This window comes from Hypanus sabinus, chromosome 32, assembly GCF_030144855.1.
Source record: "Hypanus sabinus isolate sHypSab1 chromosome 32, sHypSab1.hap1, whole genome shotgun sequence".
Lineage (NCBI taxonomy): Eukaryota > Metazoa > Chordata > Chondrichthyes > Myliobatiformes > Dasyatidae > Hypanus > Hypanus sabinus.
The window spans coordinates 5049220-5072905 of NC_082737.1; the positions used below are offsets into that span (position 1 = coordinate 5049220).

The 23686-nt window shown below is 43.1% G+C and overlaps 1 protein-coding gene across 1 annotated transcript in view; it reads left to right on the forward strand.

Moving 5' to 3' along the window:
- Positions 1 to 1085: 1085 nt before the first annotated feature.
- Positions 1086 to 23686, forward strand: part of LOC132384419 (NACHT, LRR and PYD domains-containing protein 3-like) — a 29280-nt gene continuing 6679 nt past the window's right edge. Inside the window, exons 1-4 of the mRNA XM_059955557.1 lie at positions 1086 to 1401; positions 1988 to 2243; positions 8630 to 8749; positions 21348 to 21413. Of these exons, the coding sequence (XP_059811540.1) occupies positions 8647 to 8749; positions 21348 to 21413 (169 nt within the window). The 5' untranslated portion in view covers positions 1086 to 1401; positions 1988 to 2243; positions 8630 to 8646. The remainder of the gene's footprint in view (positions 1402 to 1987; positions 2244 to 8629; positions 8750 to 21347; positions 21414 to 23686) is intronic.

Below are 23686 nucleotides of genomic sequence, written 5' to 3' on the forward strand. Positions count from 1 at the left end.
ATTCTGGCACCATCAAAAATGTGCTTTTTCCAATTTAGAATCCCAACCCACGGGTCAGGCCGAAATTTCTGCATATTTACGTGGACATTATGGCATCATGGTCAGTGGATGCCAAGTGTCCTCATACACAAATTTCTGTCTCCTGTCCTGCCCCATTGATTGATTACAGATTCAGTATTTCACACTCGCTCGTGGTGATTTCCGCTTACCGATGAAGAAAACTTGGAGTACTGTGCTCAGTTCTGGTCGCCTCACTACAGGAAGGATGTGGAAGCCATAGAATGTGTGCAGAGGAGATTTACAAGGATTTTGCCTGGATTGGAGAGCATAGCTTATGAGAATAGGTTGAGTGAACTCGGCCATTTCTCCTTTGAGCGACGGAGGATGAGAGGTGACCTGATAGAGGTGTGTAAGATGTTGTGAGGCGTCGATCGTGTCGATTGTCAGAGGCTACTTCCCGGGGCTGAAATGGTTGAAAATGGTTGAAATGGTAGAAAAATAGAGAGCTTTAGGTAAGCCTAGTAATGTCTGAGGACGGGACATGTTCAGCACAGCTTTACGGGCCGAAGAGCCTGTATTGCGCTGTAGGTTTTCTATGTTTCCACGTTCTACGCTTCTGAAACGTTTGACAAACTCTATCCCACCTAATCCATTTACAATCCGGGATTCCTGGTCATTATGTGGAAAATTAAAATCACAAATGTGTTCCACTGAATCTCTAGGACAGTTGGGCTGTCTTGAATGTAGTCCCATTAACGGGGCCATACATTTCTTATTTCTCTTTTCTATACAGAACGCCTCACTAGTCGCGTTTACTATTTTTTTCCTGACGGAACACTACCGCAACATTTTCTCTGACTGATAACGCCACTCATTCTTCATTCATTCTCCCCGCTCTGTCACGCATTAAATAATTTGACCCCGAAATAGCTGTGACGGGTGTGGAGTGCCTGAGTTGAAATTTGCCCTGCGCTGGACAGTCCCTCAATCCGGCTGGATCAAATTCACGGCTGAATTCACGACAGGCTGAATAAAACAGAAGCTCCGCCCCGCTGGTTGCGTCGGGGGAATAAGGAGGAAAAGAGAGATGTACATGGAAGTCCAGACAGAAACTACTTGCGACAGCGAGGGAAGGTTCACACAGCCTCTGTAATTCTGTTTGTGTGGGTACATTTTTCCTAGCCCCCTCTCCTCCCGCTGACGAGCCTGTACCAGGCTGGTGAGAAGGTTTGGGACCAGATCATTAACCCCAGCTCGTCGGGGCCTGTCTATCTGTAATGAGTGACTGACACTCTAACCCAACAACATCGGGAGCAGCAGCACAAACTGAAATCTCGGTGAATGGTCGGCACATTTGTCATCCGGGACAGCACTGAACACCGTCCGGTATCAACATCAGAGGTAAAAGTTATCTCCGATTCTGTAAATCAGTGGGCGCTTACAGCGGGGCTCGGTTTCTTGTCGGAATTTAGAGGAAATACAAGGGCAGAAGGGAGCTCTGACACGTTCAAGTTAACGAATTAATTATTGACCAACTGTATTACAGGAAACGACGTCGTTCCCTTCAGTCATTCATATTCTCTCGGGCGGTTTCGACTGAGTCATTGCAGATGAACCTTGCGCACGGATAATGATATTAAAAATGTCCCCCGGGACAGGGCAGGGTCCCTTCTAAGATTTTTTCTCTCTTTCTGTCAGTCACACAGAAACACACAAAAACGCAAACAAAATAAAAAACTAACTACTCAGAATAACAGGGATGTGCGGAATGTCTGTTCGGAATGTCACAGTGAAGAATGCCACAACGCAATTTATTTAATTAAATCGCCAAGAATGATATTAAAACTACAAATGAAAGGAGTGGGGTTAAAATTAAATACTGATCTGTCTGGTTGCAATTGTAACAAGTGGTTATTCAGGTTGCAGACACTGGGGAGCTTTCTTGTCTGTATCGATGGGTGTTTATCGTTTTATTTTTCTGTAACAGAAATACTTAAACACTTAAAGCCACCTTTGTGCACAGCTGAAGTAGAGCGTCGAACTGGTTTGTTCGGTTTCAGCAGAGAATCCGCCCTGTGGACAGGCTGCAGCTTGCACACGGAAAATCGCGCTGTGAGTCTCGCAGAACAACACCGGCCCCTCCCCCGCAGCTACTATATATCTGTCGCTGGTTGGGATGAAGTTCGCAGAAAAAGACTTGAAAATATATCGACACGGAAACAGAGCATTCATGGTGGACTGAGGTGAGACTAATTAAGCTTCCGAGATTTATTTCGAAACTTTATTTCCAATCTGTGTTTTGGATCAGTGATCAAGAAGTCATCATTTCTATTGTAACCCGCCTCTGGCGGTGGTGGGGTTAAGTGATCCTGCAGTTTATCGTCTGCTCGTGTGAGATATTCCACAATTTATGTCCAGGTTAAAAACAGTTCTCGAACAAATGGTTACGATTTCAAAACCAGCGTGCGAAAAGCTGTTTTGCCAACAAGGGTCCCGTTTCGAAACTTGTCATTTCCGATGAATGCATGTTCTTTTCTCTATGTGACTGTGTTGATTGTGAGTGCTTCGAGCTGATCTCTTAAACGTCATGTAGAAGCAAAGACTTTGATTTTGCTTAAAGCCTCGATACATAGAAAACAGTTGGGCTGAGTGATCAATTTCTGCGCGGTATGTTCAGAAGAAACGATCTGACTAGAATTAAAGTAAACCAATTTAATGCGAACGGGCCATCTCACATGTAAATTACCTGTCGCTGAACCGAAGCCAAACATTGCAGCAATTATATCATCCAGACCGTTAACATAGATGATAAGCAACAACAGACCCAGCACCGATTCCTGGGGCATCCCACCACCCACTGTTCGCCAGTCAGAAAGTTAAACTATCTTTTACCATTTGCTGGCTTCTCTCGCGAAGCAGATGGCGAAGCCAATTTTACACCACATCCAGCATTTCTAAGCCCCTGAACCTCTGACCATTAGACCATAAGAGAGAGGAGAATCATTAGGCCACTCAGCCAATCATTCAGGCCATTCAATAACGGAATAGTCCACTCCGCTATTCCGTTATGGTTGCTCCCGGATCTCACTCAACCCCATACATCTGCCTTCTCGCCATATCGTTTAATGCCCAGACCGATCAAGAGACGAACAACTTCGCCCTTAAATATACGCACGGACGGCCTTCTCTGCAGTCCGTGGCAGAACATACCACAGATTCACTACTCTTTGCAAAAAAACGCTTCCTTACCTCTGTTCTGAAGGGTTGCCCCTCAATTTTTAGGCTCTCTAGTTCACCATCGGAAACATACCCTCCACATCCATCCTATCTAGTCCTTTCAGCATTCAGTGGGTTTCAATCAGATCCCCACGCATTCTTCTAAATTCAACAGTACAAGCCCAAAGCTGCCAAACGCTCCTCATATGTTAACCCGTTCTCCAATGATAACACATCCATTCTGAGAGATGGAGTCCAAAACTGTTGGTAATACTGCAAGTGCGGCCCAGCTAGTGTCCTATAAAGGCTCAGCATAATCATCTTGCTTTTATATTTTTTTCCTCTTCAAATAAATGCCAAAATTGCATTTGTCTTTTCCCAAAGATACAACCTGTAAATTAACCTTCTGGGAGTCTGGCACGAGACTCCCAGAAGTTCCTCTGCACCTCTGATGTTTGAAACTTCTCCCCATTTAGATAATAGTATGCGCCATTGTTCTTTTTACCAAAATGCGTTGTCATACATTTTCCAACAGTGTGTTCCATCTGCCACTTTTTGCCCATTCTTCCAATTTGCCTAAGTCCTGCTGCAATTGTATTGCTTCCTCAGCACCGCCTACTTCCTCAATCTACATTCGTATCTCCACAAACATTGCCAAAGAGCCATCTATTACATTATCTAAATCATTGAAAAACAATGTGAAAAGCAACGGGCCCAATACTGAACTCTGAGAAACACCACTACTCACCGGCAGCAACCAGAAAAGGCCCCTTTTATTCCCACACGTTGCCTTTTGCTTGTCAGGCATTCCAGTCTCCATGCCAGTATAGTTTCTGTAAGGCCATCGGATATTATCCTGCCTCATGTGTGGCGCCTTATCATATGACTTCGGAAAATCCAAATAAATTATATCCGTTGTCTAAGCCCTTCTGGTATTCATAAGAAAATCTTAATATTGTTTTCTTTACTATTCCGAAAGCATCATATCTGAGGCCAGCCTAATAGTGCTATGGAGATGTGACTTTAAGATGACTGGGCCCAGTTGCTCGTTATTACAAATTACACGGTGCTGTGTAAGAACAGCAGGTCAAAGGGGAAAAATCGGCGGGGATGGTAGCTAAGGAATCCGAATGTTCTTTAATCGAGATATACATGTAGTATTGATGCAGAATGTGTGATTTTACGCACTTAATAGCAGGGAAAAGGGAGCTACGGCGATGGTAAACACCAGAGATTCTGCAGATGCGGAGAAAAGAGATTCACACGGGAAATGCAGGCCTGGCAACATCTATGGAGAGGACGCCTGTCTATTCCGCTCCATAGATGCTACCTGGCCTATGATTTCGACCAGCATTTTGTGGTTGTTGTGGTTACAGTGTCATAGAACACAAAATAAGATGTATCGATTGGTTGCCGGTAAGTAGCTTTTGAAGTTTTGCAGCTACATATTGACAGACGAGCCAATTGCCAAGGCTATCGTAATTTGTCACATTCCCTTTTAGAGTGTATGTTATAAACTTATGTGGGAAACAGTTATTTTGGGTTTACTCGTTTTGTGCAACAAATTCGGATTCATAAGAAACATTTTGAGTGGCGTAGTAATGGTCTTCCTAGTTATCCTCCTGCTCTTGATGAATGTATAGAATGCCTTAGGATTCTCCTTAATCCGACTTGCCAAGAATTTTTCATGACCCGTCTTAGCTTTCGTATTTCCCTTTTTCATTTTTTTCTGGTGTCTTTATACTCCTGATGTGCTTTGTCTTATCGTAACATCTGAAGATTTACATAAGTTTCCTTTTCTTTCTTGCCCAAATTCATTGCGTCTCCGGCGAAACGTTCCAGTGTCGTTTCATCCCCGTCCTTTCTTTTAACAGGAACTTTTGATAAATATTAGAAGTTGAATGAGTCACACAGAATTTCCCCAAGACCAGTCAAACAGCGTTTGACGTCATTGCATACTGTCACACCCACTTCCCTCACAACTGATGAAATGAAATGGAACCGGTTCGACAATTTTTTCTCATTGAGGTGTGGACAAAGTCACTTTAATATTGTCTGTAACCATTTCTGCTGCAGTGTAGAGTGATAGAGCCTTTAACGTGATATAAATAACATCACCTAGGGTCTCGAAGCCGTAACGTTACCAGTTACATTTGCTGCCCTGATTGCTGTGAGTTTACAAAATTTTATTTTTACCTCAACTGTCATCATCTGCATTTACTTTTCTTTGCTGATGACACAAAGCTGGGTGGCAGTGTGAAATGTCAGGAGGATGTTATGAGAATGCAGGGTGACTTGGACAGGTTGGGTGAGTGGGCAAATGTATGGCAGATGCAGTTTAATAGGGATAAATGTGAGGTTATCCACTTTGGTGGCAAGAACAGGAAGGCAGATTACTATCTAAATGGAGTCAAGTTAGGAAAAGGGGAAGTACAACGAGATCCAGGTGTTCTTGTACATCAGTCAATGAAAGCAAGCATGCAGGTACAGCAGGCAGTGGTGAAACCTAATGGCATGCTGGCCTTTATAACAAGAGGAATTGAGTATAGGAGTAAAGAGGTCCTTCTTCAGCTGTACAGGGCCCTGGTGAGACCCCACCTGGAGTATTGTGCGCAGTTTTGGTCTCCAAATTTGAGGAAGGACATTCTTGCTATTGAGGGAGTGCAGCGTAGGTTCACAAGGTTAATTCCCTGAATGGCGGGACTAACATATGTTGAAGTATTGGAGCGACTGGGATTGTACACACTGGAATTTAGAAGGATGAGAGGGGGATCTGATCGAAACATATAAGATTATTTAGGGATTGGGCACGCTGGAGGCAGGAAGCATGTTCCCGCTGATGGGTGAGTCCAGAACTAGAGACCACAGTTTAAGAATAAGGGGTAGGCCATTTTGAACAGAGATGTGGAAAAACTTTTTTTACCCAGAGAGTGGTGGATATGTGGAATGCTCTGCCCTAGAAGGCAGTGGAGGCAAGTTTCTGGATTCATTCAAGAGAGAGTTAGATAGAGGTCTTATAGATAGCGGGGTCAAGGGATATGGGGAGAGGGCAGGAACGGGGTACTGATTGTGTATGATCAGCCAAGATCACAGTGAATGGTGGTGCTGGCTAGTAGGGCCGAATGGCCTACTCCTGCACCTACTGCCTGTTGTCTATTGTCCATTTTTCAAGATACCTTCAAATAAACCAGTCCGTGCCTTTAAATTAAAGAACGTTTTGGAAACTTCAGCGTTCGTAGTCACAGTTCCTACGAAACTTGTAACTGCTATTGATGTAAGGGTGAGTGCAAGGCGATGACTGTGAGGGGACAGAGGAGAGTGATGCGGAGAGCAGGGTAAGGGAAGGGTAGGGTGAGTGTGTGGAAGATGGAGAGGGGGAAGATGAAATTGTGTGGGTGTAGAAAGAGTGGGGAGAGAGGGGAAGTGAAAGATTGGGAATGAGGGCGAACGCAAGAGAGGGGGAGTAAGAGACTGAGACGTGGAGGGTGAAAGAAGGGAGAGAGGGCCAAAGAGGGGGAGTGATGTGGGGAGAGGGAAAGCAAGGTGAGAGAAGTCTAGAAAGGTAGGTGAGAGGGACAGAGGGTGAGAAGTGCGGAGAGAGAAATAAGGGGCAGAGAGAAGGAAGAACAAAGAGAGGAGAAAATGTGGGGAGAGTGACTGAGAGAAAGGGAGTGAGAGGGATGGATGGATATTGAGTGGATAATGGGAGGAGTAGAGCGAGGGGAGTTGAATAGGAGGGGGTGAAGGAAAGTGGCAGAGAGAGAGGGGCGAGAGCGCGGAAGGAGTAAATGGTGGGGAGAGTGAGGAGTGAGAGTAGGAGATAGAATTAGGGAGAGTAGGAAGGGGAGGTGGAATAAATGGTGTCGAGGAGAGTTTGAGTGAGTGGGATGTCAAAGGAGTGGTGTGCCAGCGGGGCAGCGAGTATGGAGGGATGTGACTAGGTTGGCACGGAGGAAGGGATGAGTGAGATCAGCGGTGAGTAGGGAGAGGCGATGGGCTGTACACTGAGGAGGATGTGTGACTGAGCTGGGCGACGAGGAAAGACGGGCGAGTGAGAATGACAACAATGACAGAATAATAAGGGAGATAAGATTGGGGCAGAAGGTGTGAAGGTGTGGGGTGCGGACGGGTAGGACGGTGAGCACTAAGGGGGAGAACGAGAAAGGACGGCGGGGTTGATGGGTGGCGAGGAGAGTGGCGCCAGTTGGGAGGGGTGACGGAGAGGAATGGAGAAGAGCCCAGGGTGAAGATCGGTGGGGAGGAGTCATAGACGAGTGAGTGAGGCCAGAATGACTGGGTGTTCGTCTTGGATGATCAGAAGTCACTGAACAATTCTACAGTGGGATTGTGGTTTCAGGTCTTGGTATTCCAGAGCGGAGGTGTTTACCTCGCAAGTTTCCCGGTCTCCAATCTTGGATAGGATTGAACATACGCTTCTGTAATGTGTTTCCTAGTAGTTACATATGCATTGCTTTATGCGTTGTAATCTACAGTTAAAAAATTTGCTCCTTGATCAAAATTTTCTCTTTTGGAGGGAGGTGTGATGGACATGAACTGTGCCTTTAACAGAGAGAGACAGAAGCTGGTTACAGTTCTGCTCCCTGCATCTGGGTTGCTATGTTGAGAAAGGTGGAGTTGTGTGTTGGATAAGTTCGATGTTTACACATGCTCTATAGTATAGAAATATTATATATATATATCTCTACAATATATTTAAATAATTATAAAAATTATAAATTAATTATAAAAATAATTGTAAAATATATTATAATATTATAAATAATTAAATATTATAGCTCTGGTATAGAAAGAAATAGAAGCATAACAGGTGTAGGCAGGTAGGAAAATTGAGGTACTTATGGAGTCGAGGAAAGGCAAGATAACATTGAGGAAAGAACCCAGGAAGGCTCTCGGACAGCTGTGGGTCTGTACTCCCTAAACGTAGAAAAATGTGGAAGAATTTCATTGAACCTGACAGAATATTGAAAGGTCTAGGTGGGGTAGATGTGTAGAGGATGTTTCTTATGTCGGGGGCATCCAGAACTAAAGGTCACAACCTCAGAATTGAGGGGCAACCGTTTAGAACAGAGGTAAGGATGATTTTCTTTTTCTTCCAGCCAGAGAGTAGTAAACCTGTGGATTGATCTTTCACAGACTATGGCGGAGATGAAGTCCATGGGTATTTTTAAGGCAGAAGTTGATCGTTTCCTGATCAGTCAGGGCATCAAAAGATATGGTGAGAAGGCAGCTGTGTGGCGTTGAATGGGATCCGGAATCAGCTTTGGTGGAATTACAGAGCAGGCACGATGGGCTGAATGACCTAATTCTGCTCATATGATCATATGGTTTATATATTTGCTGCAGCTTCAATAGTGTGTTTCATTGCTCTTTAACCTGGGTTTTTATTTTGAAGGCGGCAAAACAACTGAAATGGGAGGAATATACACTAAATTTCAGAGAGAAAACTTATCGCAAGGGGAAGTTAATCGTGCCACAAAATCAAAGCCCTCTAGAAGATTTGAACATGGAGCAGGTTAGTAGTTTGCAAATCATTTCAAATTAAACATTGATTAGTCACTCAAGTATTACTTAAGAACTCATACTGATTCTGAAATTGGTGAAAACACAACATTCTGTGTGAACACATTTCTCAAAGGCAGGCACGTTTCAATACTCAGCGGGACATTTTTAGAAAATGTAGCTGTTTAAATAGATGAGCGGGAGTCAGTGGACGTGGCAAGAAAATTATTTTTCCCTCCTTCTCTTCCTTTCCGGCATGACCCAACAAGTCCACGCCGCAAAATATACGCCAGTGACTAATTAAACTACCAGCACAAACATCTTCGTAATGTGGGAGCAAACCAGAAACGTGTGGTCACAGAGAGAAACGAATAAACTCCTTAGACAACAGCGGGATTTGAACGCAGGTCAATGTGGTTGTAGAGCATTCTGCTAACCACACTGTTACCATATCACCCAAAACTAGATTCAAAACCAGTTCAACATCCTCTAACTCGAATCTTTAAATCCTTGCAACATCGTTGTAACTTTTCTCTGCACTTTTTCAATCATATTGATATCTTTCCTGTTGCTAGGTGACCAGAAGAGCACACACTGCTCCAAATTAGGACTCATCAATTTTTCTATACAATTCAACATAACATGCCAACTCCTCTATTCAATACATTGATCTATGAAGCCCAACGTGCCAAAATCTCTGGTTTCATACTATCCACCTGCGATACTACTTTCAAGGAATTATCCAAGTTCTCCCCCCCCCCACCACACTCACAGTGCCCTATAGTTCACTGTGTAATTGTTGCCCTATAGTTCACTGTGTAATTGTTGCCCTCATTTGTCCTTCCAACGTGCACATTTGTCTGCATTAAAACTCATGTGCCATTTTACAGTCTCTTTCCCGGTAAGTCCCTCCTGCACACTGTCCGTATCAGTTGCATCCACCCGAAATGGAGGCAAATTGAATTGTACAAACTCTCCCGGATATGGCGTAATTATCAATGTGTGAATTTTTTGACCTGAAGAAAGCGAGGTCCCGGGATTATGGAAGCACATGGCTGGGGAGGGTATGGGTCCTGAAGGATGATACAGTACGCGACATGGTGAAGGCAGGGTACCTGGAATGAGATATTGTGAGACACTGGGAGTGTGTGGGGTCTGCCAATGAGACGTTTGGAGGGTCTTGCGAGTGAGATTATCAAATTAGACTCGGGAAGATTAATGGAAGGTGGGTGAAAGGGTGAAATGGAGGCAGACTGCTCTCGGATTGTAACCCTGGGGCGATGGAACAGCCTGTTCCTCAGGCAGGACAGTAGCTGAAATCTCCTGCAGTACAGACTGCTACCGGTGGTCATTGCAGCATACCTGCTGATGACCAATTTTGGAACAGGAACAGGACCGAGCAGGGTTTCGAGAAAGTGTTCCCAACTTGAAGTCCAGAGACCCATTAGTTAATGCTAAGGGTCCATAAAGGGCATGAAACTCTCATTTTGCGCAATAGGGAAAATGTTTCCCTACAAAAAAAAATTCAGGCAGAGGGTTGTTGGAATCTGAAACACAAGACGGGATGAAATATGTGGGTCGTTACGAACACAACATTTGCAAATTAATTACATGATGACAGGCACTGATGCAGTACTTGGTAAGGCTCAGGAGACCTGTGCCAACAACCTGACGAGGGTGTTGAAATACATTTTCAATCTCTGATTTACACGTTCGGAGTTTCCCACCTGCTTCAAGAGGTCAACAATTCAACCAGTGCCCAAGAAGAGCAGGGTGAGCTGTCTTAACGACTGTTGCCCATTAGCACTCACATCTACAGTGATGAAGTTATTTTAGAGTTTGGTTATTGCTGGAATCAACTCCAGCTTCAGCAAGGAACTGGATGCACTTAGGTTTGTCGTTCGCCATAATAGGTCTGTGGCGAATACGATCTCTTTGCTCTCCACGCAATCTTGAGTCACCTGGACATATAAATAACTTTGTCAGGATGCTTTAATTGACTACAGCTCAGCATTTAACACCATCGTTCCTAAACTTCTGAGTGAACCATCCAGAAACTGGACCTCGATCTCCCTCTGCAACTGGATCGTCGACTTCTTAACCGGAAAGCTAATACTTGTGCGTCTTTAGATTGCGAAAATAAAGCGGATTACCCAGAGAAAACCGTCATGCACACGAGTAAGATCGTACGAACGTGTTCACAGACAACCGGACCTGAACTCCAAACTATGATGAACTGTGCAGCAATAGTGTTACACTCACCACTGCACTGCAACGTGGCTCATGATGCTGTTCCATTGTTTGAGAAAGGCTCTAAAAATATTCTGAGGAAAGATGGGGTGGTGGACGTGCCATCCGTAATGGGAGATGTGTTTAAAGGTGCTCGAAGTAATCGAAGTTTGATGGACAGAGTCGGATTATGGATATACAACATGGTTGTGTCATGACATGTCGTGTCCTTCTGAACTTGTAGAGATTTCTGAGGAAGGTACCAGGAAGGTTAATGAAGGAAAGGCGGTAAATAGAAACATAGAAAACCTACAGCACAATACAGGCCATTCGGCTCACAAAAGTCCCTACCTTAGAAATTACTAGGGTTACCCATAGCCCTCTATTGCTCTAAGCTCCATGTATGTGTCCAAAAGTCTCTTAGGAGACCCTATCGTATCCGTCTCCACCACTGTTGCCAGCAGCCCGTTCCACTCTCTCCATAAAACACTTACCCCCGACATCTCCTCTGTACCTACTCCCCAGAACCTTAAACCTGTGTCCTCTTGAGGCAACCATTTCAGCCCTGGGGAAAATGCTTCAGACTATCCACTCAATCAATTTTATCCACCTCTATCTGGTCACCTCTCATCCTCCGTCTCTCCAAGGAGAAAAGGCCGAATTCACTCAAACTATTCTCATAAGGTATGCTCCCCAATCCACTCGACATCCTTGTAAATCTCTTCTGCACCCTTTCTACGGATTCTACATCCTTCCTGCACTGAGGCCACAGGAACTAAGCGCAGTACTCCAACTGGGGTCTTTCCAGGGTCCTATATAACTGCAACATTACCTCTCGGCTCCAAAATTCAATTATGATTGATGTAGGCCAATACACCGTATGCCTTCTTAACTACAGAGTCAAACTGTGTACATGTGTAAACACATGAATAGTCTAGACTGGAAGTAGAGTTCATGAGTTAAGGATGAAAGGCAAAATGTTTCAGGGGAACAAGAATTGCATCGTCTTCATAGACAGTGGCGAGAATGTGTAACACGCACCCTGCGGAAGTGGTGAGTTTGTGTACAATTTAAGAGAATTCTAGATAGGTACATGAATGGGAAGAACATGAAGCACTCTGTTCCGGGTGAATGTCAATGGGACGAGGCAGATTAATATTTCGACCGAAGGGTCTGTGTTTTAGTGCTGTAGCGTTCTATGAGTCGAAGGAATGAGGGAATGGATCGACTGAGTACTCGGGTGTGTATTAATGTGCTGACTGGGAAGAGAGGTATGATGAGAAATTGACCCAGGGAACAGGAGGTCACCCAGAGTGGAGTGATGGTGACATGCAGGTCAGACTGTGTTGACGGACATAAGTTACGATTTTGTATCCATAATCATAGGAATTAGTGCAATGTTCTCTAAGGAAAGTTCAAAAATAGGGATGGCCACAGAGCATTATAGCAGTTTGGCTGATCTAGTCCGTGCCTCAGTAGATGAGCTGTCCAGTCTGCCCTGTCAGAGCGTTTCCAAGACACCTTCCTTGTATAGTAATGCCACACCTTCCGCTTTGTTTCCTCTCGCTCTGCCATGTCTAAAACAACGGAAATCGGGGTTATTAAGCTGCCAGTCCTACTTCTTCAGCAAACAAATCTCACTAATGGTACCATTTAATAACTCCACATAATGATTCGTACTCTGAGCTTATCTGCCTTGCGAACAATACTTATTGCACTAATATATACGCAACTCTGAACAGTGTCCCCATTATGCTTACTCTTACCATATCTGACTTTATACGTAGATCTGGCAACATTCTCCACACAACCCCTCCACTATCTGCCCCAGTACTTCCCATCCACTGAAACTCTAGTTTAAAGCCCCTGAGTAGACCATAAAGCCATAAGCCATAGGAGCAGAATTAGGTCATTTAGCTCATCGACTCTACTCCGCCATTCCTTCATAGCTCATCCAGGATCTAACTCAACCCCATAATTCTGCCTTCTCGCCATATACTTCGATGCACCGACTGATCAGGAAACGATCACATTTTTCCTCAGGTATATCGCAGACTTAGCCCCCGCTGCAGTCTGTGGCAGAGCATTCTACGGATTCAATAATCTCTGGCTAACAAATTGCTCCTTATCTTCTTTTCTAAAAGGTCGCTTCAATTCTGAGGCTGTGATCTCTAGTTCTTGATACCCGACCATAGGAAACATACTCTCCTCATCTACCCAATCTAGTCCTTTCGACACTCGATAGGTTTCAATGAGATTCCGTAAGACCATAAGATATAGGAGTAGAACCAGCTATTCGGCCCATCGAGTCTGCTCTGCCATTCAATCATGGACTGATCCAATTCGTCCGGTCAATCCCGCTTTCCTGCCTTCTCCCCATACCCTTTGATTCCCTGGTTAATCAAGAACCCATCTATCTCTGCCTTAAACCCAATGACTTGGCCTCCACAGCAGCTCATGGCAACAAATTCCACAGATGTACGACCCTCTAACTGAAGTAATTTCTCCGCATCTCTGTAATAACTGGACGTCCTTCAACCCTGAAGTCATGCCTTCTTGTCCTAGACTCCCCTACCATGGAAAATAACGTTACCATATCTAATCTGTTCAGACATTTTAACATTCTAAGCCCCACCCCAACCGTCATTGTTTTAAACTTTCAGTGAGAACAGGTCCAAAGCTGCCAAACGCTCTTCAGATGTTAACATTTTCATTCCTGGAATCATGCTCATGGTATCTTTCCAATGACAATAAATCCTTTCTGAGATATGGGATCCTAAAACTGACAATACTCCACGTGCGCTTTGATCAATGTCTTATGACTGCTCAGCATTATCTCCTTACTTTTATATTTATTCTCCTTGAAACAAATAATAACATTGCATTTTCCTTCTTTAACACAGATTCAATTTATAGATTAAACTCCTGGGAGACTCGAGAGAGGACTCTTGTTACTAGAGATTTCTGATATTTGAAACTTCTCCCCATTTAGATAGTAGTCCGCACTATTGTTCCTTTTACTGAAGTGCATCATCATGCAATTCCCAACACTGTGTTCCATCTGCCACTTTTTTACCCATTCTTCCAATTCGTCTAAGCACTACCCCTCCACCTACCTTCGTGTCAAAGGCAAACTTTGCCACAAAGCTATCAATATGATCATCTAAATCATTTACAAACAATGTGAATAGTAATAGTAAAAATTCTGACCCCTGAGGAAAATCATTCATCACTGGCCCACTCGCAGCCTCCTGCCTCTCAGCCATTCTGCTATCCATGCCAGCATTTTTCCTGTAACACCATGGAGATTTTATTTTGTTAATTATCCTCATGCGTGTTGCCTTATCAAATGATAAAATAAATCGGTGGTGAACGGCCAGTGTCTGTAATTTCCAGAACCAAATTTGCTCACATATCCCACTCAAGGACCATGACCATGAGGACCTTCTTAATCCCTGTCCAAATATGACGCCTGGCCTATTGCAGCCGATTCTTACTTGCTCTCTGAAGTGAAGGTATTCCCTCTCTCTGGAATATGGTACAAAACAGTGGACAGACTTGTAAATGGTGTTCACATCCAAGGAAGGATGTTTGGCAGGATTCTATTAACTGATCCTAGAGCACATACGCAAGGGGAAAGATGGCTACTTTACAAATCCTACTGGAATATGCTAACAGTGAACATTGTTACATATGGGTTGGGTGGAGAATTAGAAATATTTTACACCCAATTCCTCGCAATCATGGTGGCAATGAGTGCGTTCGTTAGAAGGAAGGAACAGGTATCATCGTGATGGTATGGGCAACATGTGGGTGGACAACAAGGCTGCTCTATGGTGCTCAGGGTGCTGGCCTAATGTGAGAAGGTCATGTGTAGGTAGTACATATAGTACAGTGCAGACATGTATATAGCAACGGTGCTGAAAAGTGTTTGTACAATACGGCAGTAGTGTTATGTAATGGGCTATACTGCAGCTGCCAAAACGAGAAACAAAATACATAACGCCTGATTCTGATTCAGGTCTCTATTGTTGACTTAGAGTGGGAAAGGGGAAGGGAGAGGAGAATCATAGTTAGGAAAAGAGGAAGAAAGAGTGCACCAGAGAGACATTCTGTAATGATCAATAAACAAATTGTTTGGAATCAAATTACCTTGTTTGGTTTGTCAAGACTAGGTGTGTCTGCACCATCACTATACCTCACCCCTGGCACTTCTTCTCTGCCATCTGCACCATACCCCTCCTACCTTCTTTGCCGCGTGTCCCAAAACCCTCCCGTGGCGCTCCACACTAACTATTCGCAACATATTTCTGCTCTCCAGAAGAATTACCAACTCACTCTCCAGTCCACGTAACACAGCACTGTAGTAATCACGTTTATATTCTCGGATCAGTGACTGAGGGATGGACCACAGAATAGGATTACAACAGCAATTGCAACAGGAAATAGAAAAGGCATGTCAAAATGGCAATGTTATGATTTTAACATGGGGGTCGACAACGAACTTTGGGTGGTAATAGATCTCAAGAGAGTGAGTTTGTTGAATGCCTAAGAGATTGCTTTTTAGAGCAGTTTGTCGTTGAGGGGATCAGCTGTTCCGGATTGGGTGTTAGGTAATGAACCGCAGGTGATTACGGAACTTAAGGTAAAAGGTAAAAGAACCCTCAGGAACCAGAGATCACAATATAATTGAGTACAACTTGAAACTTGATATGGAGAAAGTAAAGTATGATGTAGCAGTATTTCAGCTGAGTAAGGGGAATTATAGTGGTATGAGAGAGGAGTTGGCAAAAGTAAATTGGAAGGGGCTGCTAGCAGAGCAGTAATTGTGTGTGCAGGACATATGTATTCCAAAAATGAAGAATACTCAAATGGCAAAATAGTACAGCCGTGGCTGACAAAGGAAGTCAAAGCTAATGTTAAAACAAAAGAAAGGGCATACAAGAGCAAAACTTAGTGGGAGGATAGAAGATTGAGAAGTTTTAAAAAACCTACAGAAAGCAACTAAAAGAATCATTTGAAGGGAAAAGATGAAATATGAAAGCAAACTAACATATAATATCAAAGAGGATAGTAAACGCTTTTCAAGTATGTACAAAAGTAATAAAAAAGAGATGAGAGTGGATATAGGGCCAATATAAAATGAGGTAGAAAAAAATAATAATGTGGCATAAAGAGATGGCAGATGAACTAAATCAGTATTGTGCATCAGTCTTCACTGTGGAAGACACTAGCTATGTGCTAGCTGTTGTAGTGCGTGAAGGAAGAGATGTGGGTGCAGTTACTATTACAAGGGAGAAGGTGCTCCAAAAGCTGATAGATCTTAAAGTACATAAGTCACCCGGACCAGATGAACTGCATCCAAGGGTTCTGAAAAAGATAACGTTAGAGATTGTGGCAGCACTAGAAATGATCCTTCAAAAATCAATGGACGCTGGAATAGTTCCAGAGTAGTGGAAAATTACAAATGTCACTCCACTCTTTAAGAAAGTCTTCAGTGGTTGTGAAGATGTTGCATTCAATATTTAAGTATGAGGTGATGAAGTACTTGGTGACTCAGGGCAAGATCGTACAAAATCAGCACGGTTTCCTTCAGGGAAAATGATGCCTGACAAACCCGTTGGAGTTCTTTGGGGAGATTACAAGAAGGATAGGTAAAGGGTTGCAGTGGATGTTGTATATTTGGACTTACAGAAGGGCTTCGACAAAGTGCCACACATGAGGCTGCTTACCAAAGTAAGAGAAGGTGGTGTTACAGGAAAGTTACGAAGATGGTTATAGCTTTGGCTGGTGCGAGTGGGAATAAAAGGATCCTTTTCTAGTTACCCGCCAGTAACTAGTGGTGTCCTGCATGGACCGGGGTTGGGAACACTTTTTTATGCTGTATGTAAATGATTTAGGTGATCATGTAACCATGTAACAATTACAGCACAGAAACAGGCCATCTCGGCCCCTCTAGTCCGTGCCGAACGGTTAATCTCACCTAGACCCATTGACCCGCACTCAGCTCATAACCCTCCATTCCTTTCTTGTCCATATACCTATCCAATTTTGCTTTAAATGACAATACCGAACCTGCCTCTAACAGTTCTACTGGAAGCTCATTCCACACAGCTACCACTCTCTGAGTAAAGAAATTCCCCCTGATGTTACCCTTAAACTTTTGCCCCCAACCCTAAACTCATGTCCTCTTGTTTGAATCTCCCCTACTCTCAATGGAAAAAGCCTATCCACGTCTGCCTCATAATTTTAAATACCTCTATCAAGTCCCCCTCAACCTTCTACTCTCCAAAGAATAAAGACCTAACTTGTTCAATCTTTCCCTGTAACCTAGGTGCTAAAACCCAGGTAATATTCTAGTAAATCTTCTCTCTACTCTTTCTATTTTGTTGACATCTTTCCTACAATTCGGTGACCAGAATACACAATACTCAAAATTCGGCCTTACCAATGCCTTGTACAATTTTAACATCACATCCCAACTCCTATACGCATGATCCTTTCCCTTCTCCAGCTCGGTATCACTTTCACCAATCACTTTTCCAGCTCTTAGCTTCATCCCACCCACTCCGGTCTTCTCCTATCATTTCGCATTTCCCCCTACACCCACTACTTTCAAATCTCTTACTATCTTTCCTTTCGGTTAGTCCTAACAAACGGTCTCGGCACGAAACGTCGACAGTGCTTCTCCTTATAGATGCTGCCTGGCCTGCTATGTTCCACCAGCATTTTATGTGTGTTGTTGTTTGAATTTCCAGCATCTGCAGATTTCCTTGTGTTTGCCCTATACTCAATGCTCTGATTTATAAAGGCCAACATAACAAAAGCGTTCTTCACCACCCTGTCCACATGCGATTCCACCTTCAGGGAACTATGCACCATTTTTCCTAGATCACTCTGTTCTACTGTATTTTTCAATGCCCTACCATCCACCATGTATGTCGTAATTGGATTATTCCTACCAAATTGTAGCACATCACACTTATCAATATTAAACTGCATCTGCCATCTCTCAGCCCACTCTTCTAACTGGCCTAAATCTCTCTGCAAACTCTGAAAACCTACCTCATTATCAACAACGCCACCTACCTTAGTATCATCTGCATACTTACCAATTCAATTTAACACCCCTTCATACAGATCATTAATGTATATGACAAACAACATTGGATCCAGTACAGATCACTGAGGCACACCACTATTCACCGACCTCCAACCTGACAAACAGCTATCCACCACTATTCTCTGGCATCTCCCATCTAGCCACTGTTGAATACATTTTACTACTTCAATATTAATACCTAACGATTGAAACTTCCTAACTAACCTTCCGTGCGGAACCTTGCCAAAGTCCTTACTGAAGTCCATATGGAACACATCCACTGCTTTACCCTTGTCAACTTTCCTCGTAACCTCTTCAAAACATTCAATAAGATTTGTCAAACATGACCTTCCACGCACAAATCCATGTTGACTCTTCCTAATCAGACACTGTCTATCCAGATAATTATATATACCATCTCTAAGTATACTTTTCATTAATTTACCCACAACTGACGTCAAACTGACAGGCCTATAATTGCTAGGTTTACTCCTAGAACAGTTTTTAAGCAATGGATCCATATGAGCAATACTTCAATGCTCCGGCACCATCCCCGTTTCTAATGACATTTGAAATATTTCTGTCAGAAGCACTGCTATTTCTACATTAACCTCCCTCAAGGTCCTAGGGAATATCATTGCAGGACCTGGAGATTTATCCACTTTTATATTCCGTAAAAGCGCCAGTACTTCCTCCTCTTTAATCGTCATAGTTTCGATATCTTCCCTACTTGTTTCCCTTACCTTACACAATTCAATATTCTTCTCCTTAGTGAATACCGAAGAAAAGAAATTGTTCAAAATCTCCCCATCTCTTTCGGCTCCACACATAGCTGTCGACTCTGATTCTCTAAGGGACCAGTTTTGTCCCTCACTATCCTTTTGCTATTAATATAACTGTAGAAATCCTTTGGATTTATTTTCACCTTACTTGACAAAGCAACATGGTAATTTCTTTTAGCTTTTCTAACTTCTTTCTTAAGATTCTTCTTACATTCTTTATATTCCTCGAGCACCTCATTTACTCCATGCTGCCTATATTCATTGTAGATATCTCTCTTTTTCCTAACTAAGTTTCCAATATTCCTTGAAAACCATGGCTCTCTCAAACTTTTAACATTTCCTTTCAACCTAACAGGAACATAAAGATTTTGTTCACTCGAAATTTCACCTTTAAATGATCGCCATTTCTCTATTATATCCTTCCAATAAAACAAATTGTCCCAGTCCACTCCTTCTAAATCCTTTTGCATCGCCTCAAAGTTAGCCTTTCCCCAATCAAAAAATCTCAACCCTGGATCCAGTCCTGTCCTTCTCCATGATTATATTGAAACTAATGGCATTGTGTTCACAGGACCCGAAGTGCTCCCCAACACACACCTCCGTCATTTGACCTATTTCATTCCCTAACAGAAGATCCAAAACTGGATCTATGTACAGCAGATCTATCTACATCTATGTACTGCTGCAAAAACCTGTCCTGCACATATTTTTCAAACTCTGAACCATCCATCCCTTTTACATTATGGGCTTCCCAGTCTATGTGTGGAAAGTTAAAATCTCCAACCACAACCCTGTGCTTAATACAAATATCTGCTATCTCCTTGCAAATTTGCTCCTCCAATTCTCGTTCCCCATTAGGTTGTATGTAATACGCCCTTATAAGTGTCACTACACCTTTCCCATTCCTCAATTCCACCCAAATAGTCTCCCGAGACGAGCCCTATAATCTATCCTGCCAGAGCACCGCTGTAATATTTTCTCTGACTAGCACTCCCCCTCTTGTCCCTCCGATTCTATCACACCTGAAGCAAAGAAATCCGGGAATATTTAGTTGCCAATCACACCCGTCCTGCAACCATGTTTCACTAATAGGTACAACATCATATTTCCAGGAATCAATCCATACTCCAAGCTCATCCACCTTTCTTACAATGCTCCTAGCATTAAAATAAATGCATTTAAGATATTCTCCACCTCTTCCTCTCGGTTTATCTCTAACAGTACAAAGAACTTTACTGTCTTCTTTTTCTTCCTTCTCCCATACATCTGTTCCTACACTATGATTCCACCACCCTCCCCTCCCCCATATCTAGTTTAAATCCACTGGATGCTCTCTACCCAACCTACCTGCAAGAATATTTGTCCCCCTCCTGTTCAGATGTAAACCGTCGCGCCGGAACAGGTCCCACCTTCCCTGGAAATAGATTGCTTTTTTGCCAAGTTTGCAGAAGAAATCGAGATTGGAGGGGCAGGTACTGTTGAGGAAAGAAGTAGGATGCAGAAGGACTTAGACAGATTAGGAGAATTGGCAAGTATGTGGTAAATGACATGTAATTGTGAAAGGTGCATGGTCCTGCACTTTGGTAGTAGGAATAAACGTGGAGTCTGTTTTCTAAACGGGAAGAAAAAACAAAAATCTGAGATGCAAAGGTATTTCGGTCTCCTTGTGCAGAACACTCTAAACATGAACTTGCAAGTTGAGTCTGTGGTGAGGAAGGCAAATGTAATGTTAACTTTCATTTCGAGAGATCTAGAATACAAGAGCAAGGATGTGATGCTGAGACTTTATAAGGCACTGCTGAGACCTCACCTTGAATATTCTTTACAGGGTTGGGCTCCACATCTTAGAAGAGATATGCTGGCTATGCAGAGGGTCCAGTGTAGGTTCACAAGGATGATTCCAGGAATGAGAGGGTTATTACACGAGGAACGTTTGATGGCTCTGGGTCGGTACTCGCTGAAATTTAGGATGAGGGAAGATCTCATTGAAACCATCGAATGTTGAAAGACTAAGATATAGTAGATGTGGAAAGCTTGTTTCCCATGGTGGGAGGGTTCAGGACAAGAAGGCATACCCTCAGGACAGAGGGGCGTTAATTAAAAACAGAGATGCAGAAAATATTCTTTGGCCATAAGGTGGTGAATTTGTGGAATTTTTTACCACATGGAGCTATGGAGGCCAGGTTGTTGGGCGTACTTAAGCAGAGATTTATAGTTTCTTATTTGAACATGGCATCAAAAATTATGGGGAGTCTGGGAAATGATGTTGAGGAGGTGTAAAGAAAAGGATCAGCCATGATTGAATGGAGAAGCTACTCCTATGACTTATTGTCTTTGTGGAAGTGGGGAAGGATTTAACAAAGTTAGAGAAGATACAGTGGAAATCCAGAAACTCAGTACAGTGAAATACCACACTCTGCCCGAAATCAGATTGAAACTTTCAAGACTTACCAATGCATGTTGGACCTGGTTTCATGAAAGCTTTTCGATGTCCACAGGTCGTGATCCATGTCAGCACACGAATATCACTAGAGGCTTTTGTGAGTTATCCTCGCAACTGAAAGGTGAGTGATGAAATAAACCATTTAAGTTAATTACTTGACAGAAATTATACTGAGCCGCGATTGTTCAGAGATTGCAGAGACTGGGAGCCCAGCTTTCAGCGTTTGTGGAAAGGGATGGCTTTGACTGGAAACCTCTATCAGTGGGTATTCTAAGTTTAAGTTACACTTCGGACAACTTCTGACACGTTGTGCATGTAGGGTTCTCAGTAATATTAACTGCTGGCTGCTAATAATTAAATGGCTTCTCTGTAGTGTTAACTATGAGGCAATGTTCTTTGTGGCTGAGAAGTTTGAGTTATAACTATTGATAACGGGGGAACTAACCAATGGGAGTCTTGTTATTGTATCTGTATGTGTGGGAACCGGGGTTGGTGCGCGGGAGATTCGGGAGGAGAAGCGAAGAGGAAGGACGTGCGGGAAATGCTCTGGTAGACCACCGTGGTCGGTCCCAGTCCGAGGGTCGAGGAGTGCATTAAACAGCATCCAGACAAACGTGATTACACCGTTTGGAGGGGCAGACGTCAGCTTTCTCTAGACGAACGTGAGTTAATCGAGCCCGAGTGTTACATGCAAGAAACTCAGTTCAGTATTTCGACTATCCAGCCGTAAGCATCACTGAGGCATCTACACCGAGCAAGATGTTGATGGAAGCACCAGAAGTGGCTGTCAGTGTGCTGATGTGTTGTGAATCGCCATACCCTGCTGCCTTTATAAAGTCAATGTGTTTTTTTAGCATTTTCATGTCATGCCCCAGTCCGTTCTTATAATTCCTATCAGGTACTTGTCCTCAGCTCTTTTCAGGATAGTTTTCTTTGCTTTTTGTTCTGTCTAGCTGACCATGCCTCTTTTTTGAGTTGAATCTTTGGCATACCATGATTTTCAAAGGTTTTCTCACCAACGGGTCCATATTGACCACAAACTCCCACTATTCACTTTTGAATGGATCCGGCTTACTGGGTGAACAATAACGTTCAATCATCTGCTCTCAGTGCTGCTGTTTACAATCAAAGTCATCCATCCCCTACTTCAAGATATCTATATCCAAGCCACCTTTTCGCCTTTCCATAACTGCTATGAAGTTCATCCTCATTATCACCATATTTAAAATGCTTAAACCACACGCCCCGCTACGTTCATGAATAGAACAAGACCAGATCTGCCCTTGTCTGGCATGACTGTCCACAGTCTTTTTCAAAGTAACTTCCCTTCAACGCACTTTCAAACTTGCACCCTCTCCAAACCGTTAATATAAGGCAGTTCATGTTCATTTTGGGGAAGTCAAAATCCTCTGCTCCTACAGCACTGTTAACATCTCTGTGTAATCTATCTAATCCAGTATCTTCTGGTGACGGTTCGGGGTCTGTGGTGTACCTGAATCAAAGTGGTCACTCAATTTCTGCAAGGAAGAGACTAAGTTCGTTATAAATTCGGTTCAGCTTCACGGTTAAATAGAATTACATTCTCTTGAAAAAAGTAGATGATTTGATTGATATGTCGTCTCAGATTTGTTATTTGCACTGATATTTATTGTTCATTACGTTAAAGAACAAGAGTTGGGAATCTAACTTATCATTGGTGACTACGTTAAAACTAATGCTACGTATCCAGGTGCAGTTTCAGACACAGAAAATAAAAGGGGAATAAGAAAGCTGATTGTTTCCTGATCGGTCAGGGCATCAAAGGAAATGGATAGAAGGCAGGTGTATGGGGTTGTGTGGGATCCGGGATCAGCCATGACAGAATGGCCTAATTCTGCTCCTATGTCTTATGATCTAATAAAGTGCCACGGTCCAAGGAAATCAGCGCCTTATTGAAGAAATCCAATTCAATATTCGCCACTCTTAGACTCCCAGTGTCCATGATTTTCATCATTTCAGCATTTTGCATTCGTTTCTGAAACACTCAATTTTTTACATCCCTTTATCAACCGTATCACAATCGACCACAATTCTGTTAATCTGATGAACAAGGGGAAATGAACGCTTATGATCTCCTTTTGCTTTATGGTTTCAACTGTCTCCAAAGTATTTTGCAAACTGTAGCTCAGCTTGTTTTTCTCTTGAACAGGTTCTATTTATAACATTGCAATACACCCCAATTGACGACCAACCTATTGGCCAAAGAGATATTGAATGTATCCAACAGCCAAAATTCCACATAACTCACAAACCCTTTTGAGTCCCTCCATAGCCTCATTTCAAATGGAACATTTGCCAGTGAATTATTGACCATAGTTGCCTGGCATATTCTATATGAATTTTCTCCAGAAATTC